This window comes from Anguilla anguilla, chromosome 13 (genome assembly GCF_013347855.1).
Source record: "Anguilla anguilla isolate fAngAng1 chromosome 13, fAngAng1.pri, whole genome shotgun sequence".
Taxonomy (NCBI): Eukaryota; Metazoa; Chordata; class Actinopteri; order Anguilliformes; family Anguillidae; genus Anguilla; species Anguilla anguilla.
In genome coordinates, this window is record NC_049213.1 from 14,489,394 (window position 1) to 14,502,029 (window position 12,636).

The 12,636-nt window shown below is 47.4% G+C and overlaps 1 protein-coding gene across 4 annotated transcripts in view; it reads right to left on the bottom strand.

Moving 5' to 3' along the window:
- dlgap4b (discs, large (Drosophila) homolog-associated protein 4b) overlaps positions 1-12,636 on the bottom strand; it is a 166,809-nt gene that overhangs the window by 38,359 nt on the left and 115,814 nt on the right. For 3 of the 4 annotated variants that reach the window (XM_035388402.1, XM_035388400.1, XM_035388403.1), the window contains exons 4-5: positions 2,081-3,308; positions 1,290-1,513 (exon numbers count right to left, since the gene is read on the bottom strand). In XM_035388402.1, the coding sequence (XP_035244293.1) occupies positions 1,290-1,513; positions 2,081-3,256 (1,400 nt within the window). In that variant the 5' untranslated portion in view covers positions 3,257-3,308. The remainder of the gene's footprint in view (positions 1-1,289; positions 1,514-2,080; positions 3,309-12,636) is intronic. The other variant, XM_035388401.1, reaches the window with a different exon arrangement.

The following is a 12,636-nucleotide window of genomic DNA, read 5'->3' on the forward strand; positions in this document are numbered from 1 at the left end:
GATTATTTGCTCTCTTAAGCAACATTGTTCCATAAATAGCTACACAATTTCATACACGGGCGATCCCCTGGACTGAACCTGAGAACCACTGATTAAAAGGAACACCCAGAATGAACAGGGACACCCCATACAGTTATACACTGAACTACATGCTGCAGAACGTCACGTACACATAGGCAGGCACTGAAACAGTACTTTTTTGAGAAAGGATGTTATTAAAAGACGCACAGTCAGCAGGGAGCTGCATTAACTGAAATTAACTTTGTAAACAAATAAACCCCAATATTTACAAAATTGTCTTATAGTCTTCAGTCTCCTTTGTCTTAGTAAAGTAGTTAATGGTGAAACCTATAACCTCGGTTGAGAGAAACGCTGGAGCTGTCTGGTGTTCGGTAAGAGGAAGTGTAAAAGTCACTCCCAGAAGTTTACATTTTCCACAGTAAGAGTCTTTAGCAAGCCATACTACAAGCCCAAAATGGTGCACAAACTGCTCCTGGGTGCGTTGTGACCAAGACAGAGGAAGCATTCAGTCTGCACTCAGCGGATCGGAAACCGAGACAAGGTGACTCATCGCGGTGTCTCGCCCGTCCAATCGCATGTGAGCAGGAACAGTGGCAAGCGCCCAGTGTGTCTAACACCCGACCTGTCTCAGAACACTTGGCCGCACGCCACCCGTTGCTACCCTGCGTCGGCGTGCCCGCATGCGTGGACTCACTTCCTGGCACTCGGCTGCGAGTGAGTCAGGCTTTCAGCCGTGGCTCTGCGGTGGCAATGTGTAGATATGTAAGTGATATCGCACAGTCACCGTCAAGGTGTGTCTGCCCTTTGTTGGTTCTCAGGGGATCGGCAGTGAGGTTTTACCTCTTCAAATTGCTGCTTTGGTATACACTTTGTCATTGCCTTCATTCACTTTGGATTGTTGTGTACTGACAGAGCGGTTTGGGATGTATAGTAAGTGTTTTGTGGGTCTATCTTGCGAGGGGAGGGTGGGCTGTATATGGATGGTGACCTGTGGGACACAGCTGTGTGCAGATGGACAGATTTGTGGGGCATCAGATTTTGTGATGGCATCAGGATATTTGAGGTTATGTCAGGTTTGTGGGGTGTTTTGGGATTTTTGTGGTCGTGAAGTTGAGGATCTTGCACAGGAACCATCTTTTCCAGATGCAGTGTTGTAATGGGGTACTAACATCTTGCTTGCCGACAGCAGTGTGTTTGGGTTGTGTCAGGTCTTTGCTGGTGTGGTGGGGGTTTTGAGCTGGTGTAACGTGGCGTCACTGGGGTCTTACTTGCGTGGGGGCAGCTGCTCGCTCAAGGACTGCTGCGTGGCCTTCAGGTAGCTCTGGCGGCGGGCGGCGCTTTTGGGCGAGGGCTTGGGGCTCCCCTCCGAGTCCTCGCTGTCCTCCAGGTCCCCCATGGCCTTCACGTAGCTCCCGCTGCGCATGCGTCTGCACGGGATCTCGCTGGAGCCGCCTCCCCGGCCCAGCGTGCTGTTCCAGTCCCCCGGAGGCACCTGCAGAGCCCCGAGACCACGCCCCGTCGGTCACGTGACCATACATCAACCAATCAGCTGGTACTTCTATCTAATTGCTCAGAGTGAAACCAGTTGCCATGCTCAAGTAATTTTATCTCAGTACATTATGTTATAAAGCACAGAGTAAAACAGATTATAATTCAAATTCAAGAACAAATTCAATAATACTGTTAGTAGAGCCTATAGAGCTAGAACAATAAGACATTTTATTGAGATTTTATTAAAGAGAAAATAGGCCACTGATGTGGCTTAGGAAAAGTACCAAACTAAAAGGCTTTAAAGGGACGTGTAACCCAATTACAAAACATTTTACTTTAAAGTTTCCTTACCTTTAAAGTTTCCTACAGCAGAGGAGAGACTGGCAAACAAATCAAGGATCCCAGTTTCTTTTTGACTGCAGGCAACTTTTAAGGTAAGCAAACATTTCCGGTATTTAAAAACTGGGCAAACTGTCCCTTTAAGGGAGCAACCCAAGGCCTTTTAGTTTGCGAGCATGCCTGAATGAGCCAAAGGCAAAGGAGGTGACCATCCTGTGCGAATACTCACTCGACCCCGTACCTGCAGGTAGTGGCAGGCCAGGTCCTGGTGGCACGACTTGGATTTGAGCAGCGACCGGTCGATAGTCGCAGAGCCTCTCTGGCTCAACTGCCTGGCCTGGCTGAGCGTCAGGGTCGACCAGGTGCCCCCCTTAAGGAAGTGAGTGGGATCCCCCCCGCCCCCTCCCTGCCCAGCCAGCAGCTGGCAGGCCTGGAACTCCATGCTGCTGTTGCTCTTGGAGGCCTTGAGGGTGTGCCCGCCGATGGTGTTGTAGCCCTGGGGGTAGTACTTGCTGGGGTCCTGGCCATCAGGCCCCTGGAGAGCCATCATGGCCGCCGGGTTGCGGTAGTTGCTGATGTCGCCATCGAGGTCGTCCGAGCTCCAGTAGCCCGACATGTTGGAGCGCGGCCGGCGCTTGCCGCCCTCCGTCTTGGCCCGGTCCTTGCTCTTGCTGCGGCGGGCTTGCTTGCCGTCCTCGGCCCCGCCCCCACCCCCACCCCCGCCCACACCGGACCCCCCGGCGCCGCCGGCGAAGCGGCCGTTGACGTTGCCCTTTCCGGAGGTCTCCAGCGACTGGGACTTGGCGAAGAGCTTCTGGACGGAGTGCACCAGGAAGCGGATCCTCCCGGGGCTGTCGGCGCGCTGCTTGGAGGCGGAGCTCCGGTGGAACTGCAGCGTGCTGAAGCCGTCGCGGTGCGCCGGCAGCTGCTTCTCAAACTGGTCCAGGAGGTTGGCGGGCAGCCGCTGCATCCGGCTCCCGCCCGAGATGGTCGCCGAGCCGCTGGTGATGACGGGGCCCCGGCCCGGGCCCGTGCCCATCCCCATGCCCATGCCCATGCCCATGGACGCGGAGGTGCCCAGCGTGCCCGTGCTGATCCCGCCGATGCTGTCCGTCCCGGGCGCCGGGCCGTGCGAGAAGTCGCCCTGGTCGTAGTGGGAGTTGTAGTGGATGCGGGGGAAGGTGCTGCTGTTGGACAGCTGGTTGTTGAGGGGCAGCATGCAGTCGGCGGCGGAGGGCGGGAAGTGGTTGGGGTCCATGGTGCCGTAGTGCTCCATGGTGGGGCTGAGGAGGTAGGGGCTGCGGGGAGGGATGGGGGGTTGAGGGTACAGGGCCTCCGGAGGCACTGACAGGGGGTCGCAGGACTCGGACAGGTGGCGGCCGCGGTTGGCTCCCAGCCCTTTCATGGTGGCCAGGGAGTCCTGGCCAAGGAGAGACTGCAGCCCTTAAGGGCTATTCCTGCAAGACAAGAGGAGAGGAGGGTGAGATACTGTACTCACTGACCCACAGACAAGCACACACACACACACGCACGCACACATAATCACATGCATGTATGTATGTACACAGGTGCACACACACACTTATAAAAAAGCACATGCGCACACAGAAAATACAACATGTGTATATCTACACAGATGATTGACTTTCCTAAATTCCTGTTTCCCCTGATTTAGGAGGTTTCGTGCTTCACGTCTTGTGTATTGATAGAAAATCCTCAATGTTTTAGCATCTGCTTTCACCGAGCAGCTGCAAAACTGGCAGACAGCGAGGATGCAAACATCAGAGGACTCGGCGTCAGACGTATCGATGGTAATTACCCAGCCTCCTCCTGTGAACATCAACCCCACAGAAAAGAGATCAGAGGAACAGAGAGTACCGCACAATGGCACAAACAATACCGTGTTCGGGCCTTTGTATCAGGCAGCACAATTGCCTTTTTTTGGAGAGGAGCGCTATCAGGCATTCGAGAGCATCTCTGATCTCTGTCACGCTGCTTCAAACTGCATGCAAAATGAGGTTTGCCCATATTTCATAGGATGAATAATCTCACCATCCCTGCCGGCTTGCTTCCCAATAGTCATATCCTTTTTTACTCATTCACCACATGCACTGGCATCCTGGAGCTGGTAGAGAAAGCCCTATAACCAGGGAAAACCAAGCTGGGCCCACCCAGTGACTGAGTGAACCAGTAAGGGTGAGCAGCCCAGTGACTGAGTGAACCAGTAAGGGTGAGCAGTCCAGTGACTGAGTGAACCAGTAAGAGTGAGCAGCCCAGTGACTGAGTGAACCAGTAAGGGTGAGCAGCCCAGTGACTGAGTGAACCAGTAAGAGTGAGCAGTCCAGTGACTGAGTGAACCAGTAAGGGTGAGCAGCCCAGTGACTGAGTGAACCAGTAAGCGTGAGCAGTCCAGTGACTGAGTGAACCAGTAAGCATGAGCAGCCCAGTGACTGAGTGAACCAGTAACAGTGAGCAGCCCAGTGACTGAGTGAACCAGTAAGAGTGAGCAGCACATTGTGTAACTCAGGGAGAAGCCTCTTTCTTGTATGCACAGACAGCACACTCACCAGCAGGCCGCACAGAAAACAGTGGCTGAGGCACAGCCCATCAGCAGCACAGCCAGGCCTGGCTAGCAGAGCCAATGTATCCAACTGCACCTCCAGGCCTGAAAATGCAAACAGCTGCTTTTCCAGCCCCCGCACTCAAATAGACAATCCTCAGCTGTGCACAATGATTCATTTCTTTCTTCATTGACTGGCTTACACCTTCATCTTAGCGTGTTGAATATATTCACAGCTGCTGCCACTACAGTTACTAAACACTCATAGTAACAGCTGCAGGCTTGTGACACTGTGGACAGATGCTCTTATACACACTGACTTGAACAAGGTCAGGCTCCTTAGTGAAGGATACAACAACAGTGTCTTACCTGGGCGTCAAAGGCCAATTGGCTAATCATTGCAGCACACTGGCAACCTACTCATGACACGTCTGCATCTGAAAGGACAGCCAGTGCTGCAGCGGAAACACTGATCCGGTCAGCCTGACAGGTCGGCGGGAGAGGGGGCAGCGTCCGAAGGCCGAACGTCGCGGCGCGCAGAGGCTAATCCGAGAGGAGATTAGCAGCAGCCCCATCCCGCGGGATGACTTTTCCCCGTTAGCGACGCTACTCGCGCCTCCCCCGACGGGGGCCGGTTTGGGGAGCGTCGCGGCGGTGATGTAACCGGCAGCTCAAGCCGCGGGTCTCATTGCGCTAAGCCACCCGACCTGTGCATGACTCAGGGCACAAAATGGAGCTCGCCGGATCCCTCGCAGGAAGCGCCGATGTGCTGAGGGAAGATAACGCCTCGGTGCGACACGAAAAGCCGCTGGCAGGACCTGGAATGGGAATGCTATTCATTTCACATCTAATCCTGTATAAACATATTAAAGCATCATTATGTAATCTATCAATGCTGGCCAAGCAAGAGTCTGAGGTGACTCAGGGAAGTAGAAGTGAATCATTTGTAGGGAAGCGTCACTAAACGTTTGATATAGCAAACCCGCCGATTTTAGGGGAGCGTCATTAAATGTTTGATACAGAAAATCAGTCAGTCGATTGTAGGGGAGCGTCACTAAATCTTTAATACAGCAAACCGGCAAATGTCCCCGAGTATATGACTTCCCTGAGTATGACATGTTGAGTCTTTGGGGTGCTCTGCTCCACAGGAACAGAGTAAATCATGCTTTATCACAAAGAACAGAAGGTTGCCCAGCGAATAAATTCCCAACCGGACTCAATTTGCCCATCTAATCGGCCCCCAATACGATTGCCTAAATAACCCTGACCTCTGGTCCCTTTCTCATGTGTGATGCATGTTATAGCACAAATTAGCAGCTCACTTAGGTAGGTGCTACATTACTCTTAAAAGCACTTTTTAAATTGAGAAAGGTGCCACCTGTATATACATGCAACTATTTCATAATAATAACATTCACAGAGTAAATATGGTTACACATAATAATAGCTACACTAGATGCTAAACCCTTTCAAATAAATTCAGATCTATCCGGAATAGCACCATTAAAATATATTATCCGGTAGATACAAACAGTACCAGCTCTCAAGCTCTTAAATGTTATTCACAGAGAATCATTCAAAATAAATGTTGTAAACTGTGGTCGCATTCACACAGACAAAACAGCCAAAATGCAGGGGAAAAAAACCCCACTGCATTCTATAAACGTAGCTATTCCAAGGGATTTTTTTCAGTGGTCGTGCTAGCCCATAATGCTGCATCTTTAGAATGCAGGACATTTAATAATCTGCATTTTCAACCAATTCACTAGCATTCTGATAAAATATGACTTTCCCATAATACGTCAACTCACAATAATAACACAATTCATGTATGTCTTTTATAATTTTACTATGACACTTGTAACAGAAATGAGATGAAATAAGACACACATAGGCCTAATGTTATGGTGTTCTGATCAAAAGTCATTTATAGAACGCAGTATATATTCTTTTTGCGTTTGGCTCTTTTTTCTGCGTAAAAAAACACTGAATCCTGAATTAACGTGACCACTGTTCCTTTGAGAGATTACAATGGGCGATGACCCAGACTTGCTAGCGTGACCACTGATTAATCCCCGCATCGCACAAGACAAATTGACCATGTGAGCATCTGGATGACGACGGCGTCCCCATTATGAATAATTTCGAGCTCATTTGCTGTTATTAACTGCTATGTTTTCAATAAGGTCTTTGCCAATAGCAAAGAGGTCAGCTTCTCACTGTCCCAGCCCATTAGCCCATTATGAAACTCCGCCATGTGATCGCCTGCTCTCGAATATAAAACAACATCAGGCCGCTGCAAAGGAAAAGCATCCCGCAATTACCGTGGTTAAGGTCACAGACACCGTTTCGTTGTACCTGCTTGCCAAATTATTACCCTCTCCTTCACATTCATTGAAAAGTCATGAAAGTGCTCACTGTTTGGATTTGATTCTAAATGAAAATGAGGCTGGCAGGCAAGAGTCAAAGTGCTTCAATGAGCTCATCGAGTTAATGGAATTTTGTACTTTGTACTAATTTCTGGATTTAAACCTAATTGCTTCAGAAATGGCTCAACTTTTCACGTGAACTGACAAAAGCATACAAAGAAGACAGGAAATAAACTCACATTCATGAACAGTACACATTTAAAATTCTGCCTTAATACTAAAGAAACTTTATGAAATATCCAAACAATTGCTTTAACAACTGTCAAATAAAATAAATAATTGTCTTTGTCAAATATAGCCAAACTGTTGTTTGGACACAAATATAGGGACCTCAAAATACCAAAAGTGTCCTGACATTTTATGAAAACAGCAGATGAAACTAAGCCAAACACTATTTTCCTAAGCCCTAGGTCTGTCAATGTGTCACTTATAAGTGTAATTCAAAATCAAATTATTGTAAGTTGTTGAAGTTGTGTCTGGCCGTGTCACCTGTAAGATGCATGCACACACTTTGCGTGTGTGAAGTTTCTGAATGAGGACACACAGGAAACACAGGGCTGTTGAAACACACTTGGAGATTTTTTGCAACGTTCCACGTTTCAGAGGTGAACAGGACTCCGCAAGACACGGTAATTCATCACGTTACACCACGTGTCAAGCAGCGCACATTGCAAATTTTCAGTGTTTCACTCACACTTAAGGTACCCCAGCCAAGCATGTCCTAACTGTTATCCAGGGGACATAATAATGTGCATGTATGGTTGCAGAGTATTCATTCAATCCTCACCTCCTGATCCATGATTTATAGCTGAGCTGTTCATTTAACACTGATCTCGGTTTAATGCGACTATTTCTGCTCTGATGGGTTTTTTGCTGTGCAGCTAATCTTTTGCTGGATAAATTGTTTTGTTACTGGGTGTTTGTGCAGAGATACAAAATTTGTACCCCAAATCATTCCCCTGAGTCTGTGACTAAATAGATTAATTTAAATAAATTCATTTATGAACACTGTTGTTCAATGGATTGTGTGTACAGCTAGAAAAATCAGTAACAGCACACACTGAGGTAAATAAAAAGATCAAGGTTGACTGATGGCCAATGTTACATGCAGGATGCAATGTGATATAATTCTCGGAGAAACTGAGAGAGAGAGAGGGATATAGATATATATTTAGAGAGAGAGAGAGATACATTTGCAATGTACAGCTAACTGCATGTCAGGTAAAGATCTGTGAGACAGAACAAGCATCAGTGATTATGCGCCTCAGATTGGGTTCCTGAAGCAGAATTTGTAGCTCTGTGTTCAGGGGATGTGACCATCTGTCAGCACAGTGAATGAGTGGTTGGCGCACCCAGCAGTCCCTGACCTGACATGCTGCAGCACAAGCCAAGCACAGGGGAAGCCTGCAGTTCCAAAGGCCACCACAGGGTGGCAATATAAATCAAAGTAAATATGCCATTTACTACAGGCTGTGTTATCTACAACAGTCCAAACCAATCATGCTACAGGCAACATGACAAACTCATAAAACGTTCATTTAATATGCTCATCAAGATGCACTGAGAACGACCGTCTCTACACAGCTTTTTTTAAAATACTCTAATGGGACTTTTATTGCTTATTAAAGCATTGCATGAGCGCCTCGCTAATTCCTCTCGCTAAAGCTGTCATATAACCATGATGATTATAAAAGTCATATTACAAGAAGAAAAAAAAAACAGCCACTTGCTTATTATGTGAAGGCCGATCCACTTATCTCCTTGAAGTGGAAAGATGGCTGCCTGGTTTAGCAGTTATCCAGAACAAAGCGTTCATTCCCACTAACCATTCGGTTTCTTTAAGAATTACTGCCTCTGGCTCTATGACAGGGCAACAGATTAAAGAGGAGACTGAGTAGTGGATTATGTCTTTCCGATTGATTATTTCAGTCTGGTCTTGAGGCAAGAGCAAGCAACTGCCATTTATTTCAGGGAGAACTGCACCACAATGTCACAGATATTTGACAGGCTCACAAGGCTAACACATAACATCCAGCTCAACTCTTCCGTAACAAGGGCTGTAATGATGCTCTGCACAGTTTGCATGCTGGGAAAAAAGTGAGGATGGCCAGAGGATAAGGGCAGTTAACTAGCCTATGCATATATTAAATGCAGGAGAATATGGAGGTGGTGGTCATGGGGGGTGTTCTGGAGATTTGGCAGAAATTGGTTTTATTGGGCTCCATCACATATTTCCTATGACAACAACAGGTTCATAAAATGGTTCAAGCGGGAAAGTGACAGCCTCGGTGTCAGAGAAACAGACCTCTCAAAGTCAAGCACCGGGAGCTGAGCATCTGGTTGGCATTGGGAAGCCGCAACTATGTGCAGCAACAGTCAGTGATTGGCTGGGCTACAGGAAGGGGCCTGCCGCCATCGGTCTCCTGCCCAATGCCAAGATCTCAGCTCTCAGGTCACAACTGCACATATGCAGGAAAATGCAGAGGAGTAACGTGGTGCTCATGCTCACAAGTCAAGAGGCTCTAAAGATGCCATGATCTCCTACCCTGCACAAGTCTGTGCCAAATTGACAAGGAGAGGTGTGAAGATTGTTGCGACAAAAAGTATACTCCGTATTAGTTAATTCCAGTGAGCCCATCTTAGGTTGTGTGTGTGTGCGTGTGTGTGTGCATTCATGTGTGTGAGAGTGTGTGCAGGTGCTTGCATGTGTGTGTTAGTGCAATTCTAGTGTACTGGTTTGCTTTTCAGCATTTAGTGGTCTCACCTACTGCTCTAATACAGATGAACCCTGGAAATATTTAGAGATGTTATACCACTTACTATATTACATTTATTTGTTACAAAATAAGCAAAATAGCTTATAAAATGTGCACATCCTATCACCAGCTTAAAATGGAGGAAGCAATCCCGATCCAAACCACAAGACAGAAATGGGAGCAAATGATGCTGATTGCAAACAGATGGCGGTGGTACACGGCATAGGAGAAAAGCATTGATTCTTCTTGCGTAAAACATTTGGGCTTCTTGGCTTTTCACCTACTGATTTCCTTACCACTGTTGCTCCAAGCTTGCTCCTGCGGTGGTTTAGGCCAGGGTTGTCCGTGAAGCGTATCGTGCCAATTGTTTACGCTATATAAATAAATTTTGATTTTATTTCATATCATCAACAACATTGCTACCTACCGGAAGTTAGAACTGCTTAACTTTCAGCTAATGTGATTAACAGAATAACCACGCAACACCATAGATATAGGCCATTCCAGTACTACACCGCCATTCTTTAGAAAGTCGTGCTCTAGGATGACCATGGTCCATACGGCAAGTGTGTATGAGTGTCAGTACGTTGCTTTTGCCGTGGCGTGCCCTGACAGGACAGCGAGGCACCCGCTCGGAGGGCTGGAAACGGGACGGTGTGAAAGGAGGGCGCGCTCGCGCCAGACACCGCTGGAGCACAGCTGGATTCTGAGAGTGCGAGTGGAAGGGAGGGACGCGTTTTCCTTTTGCAGCATGTCGCCGACTGCAGTCAGGATGTCCGAGTCGTCAGCCATCTTCTGCCACAGACTGAAACCCCACCTCTTCAGACTGCACCTGCCCATCCCACCTCTCTCCAAGCACTTGCTATTAATTACTCTCTAATCTTCTGCACTTCTTTACTGCAAGAGCTCTTTGGAATTAATCTTACATCTCTTTTACTATTACTATTACTATTACTATTAACATTCCTCCTTCAGTGTTGTGTTTAAGTGCATCAATATGTTTATTGCAATATTGTATTTTAGAAAACAACACTTTGTTTGATTGTGATTGAGTCCATTTTGTATCTTAGCTGGTCTTCATCCTTAGGGTCTGCACTATGTTGTAAGCCGCTCTGGATAAGAGCGTCCACTAGATAAACATAATGCAATGATAAAGGGAGATCAGTGTTGGGAATAAGAATGTAGGTCATTACAGAAATGGCAACTGCATTGTGAAAAGCATGCGATGTAGAAAGAGAGGATTCTGGGAATCAAACCGAGCTGAAAGCAAGTCAGCATCGCTCACAGACCTTTCACACCTACAAGAGAGGTAATCAGAAAAAGGCTGCTTTCGCAAGGTTTTCTTGTTACCCTCTTTATGTCTGAATTTCTGTATGCCATCAAGAGGAGAAAGAAAAACAAAACAAAGAAATAAATAATAACACTGCCTCTGACAAGCCCTGAATACATATTTACATTTTTCATATTGCAAAACCTACTATGTTCCGTGGATTGCTATAGTGACTGCATTATAACAAAGCAGCATGACAAAGATGGTCAGGTGTGAAAACAACGAGACTTGCTCTTCATTCTCCCAGGGGAAGCACCGGCTCCTGGTGTGCCTAGTCCCTGCCTCTACAGTTTATTTTTAATGCGTTCTTATTTCTTATTATCCGCAAACATGTCTGGGCAGGGCCCGGATAACAAGGGAAATTAATGGCGACCGTCTGAACATTAAACATGACAGCGAGTGTGAGCGAGAGGAAGCGGGGGTGTCGGAGCAGAGGATCGTGGGACTGAGAGCCTCACGGCGAGCGTCGAGGCCGCGCGGCTCACGCTAACCTTGTCCTAATTACAGTCCACGCCGCCGCCACGGCTACGCGCTGCCCTATTTTCTCCGCGATAAATTTACAACTTCCCTTCCCTCTGTGATGGATGGGCTCCCTGTATTAGCCAATCTCTGAAGACTAGCAAAAAAAGAGAGAAAAACCACTGAAAGAGAGGAACCTCAGTACTGGAGACGGGGGGGGGGGGGGGGGGGGGGGGGGGGGGAGAGAACTTTCCCTGCCCTAAAAAACTAGCTTTTAAAAAAAATGTGTGACACACTTTCCATCTTTGCTTCAAAAAGTTGCTGTCTAATTCTTTGCGATTCAAAGAGGATTACGAATAGTCTTGAATCGAAAGCTAGCACTTTTTGTGCACCTATAATTCAATATTTCCAGAATGGAAAAAGAGATTTATTCCATGTTCAGCAAAAAAGTACTTAAATAAACCCATTGTAGAGAAGCCAGACTGATGCTAATAGCATCATTAAAATCTCCAATCAGGGAGAGCCACATCAATCATTATAATCTGCATTTGAGAACGCTCTCAATATCCACGTGATAGATGTGCCCAAAAGCCCGCCAGAGAGCTTTTCATTGTGGTCAGCACAGATAGCCCGTCAGAAGGACCAATCGATCCTTGATCCCTTTACCCTCAAAGAATTGCTTTAAACGGAATGGAACAAGGACAACCTCAACAGCTGAGCTTGATTTAATGATTTGATACAGTATGTCTAAGAACAATGCCTGCAATTTACACTGAAAACCTGCAGGGCATTTATTTCAGATTTGTCTGACCAATATGGAATTTATGGACACAGAAAAAACAGAATGACTGAGTGCAATTGTCACTTCTGGAAAAGACACAAAGCCAACACAGAGCACTGGTTTTTCGGGGGGGGGGGGGGGGGGGGGGGATTTTGGCAGGATAGCGCTGGATGTTGTTTGGGCGTTGTTTCAACGCTGCTGCCTTTCAGAGCGAGCCTGCAGCAGCCGCACTGACTGCGACAGGAAGGAGGGGAGATGACGTTCGGCGTCTGGACCGAGGCCGTAAAGCGAACACCACCGTAATGAGCGTGACATTTGGGCCGCCGGGTCTGTAACTAACGCGCGTGCAGATCACTCGTCACTGCTCCCCCAGTAATCACCCTCCGTTCGCTCTTCTGTTCAATTACAGGCATGGGCTTGTGTTCAAAACAGACCTGCCAACAACAATATTAAATATATAATGTTAATAT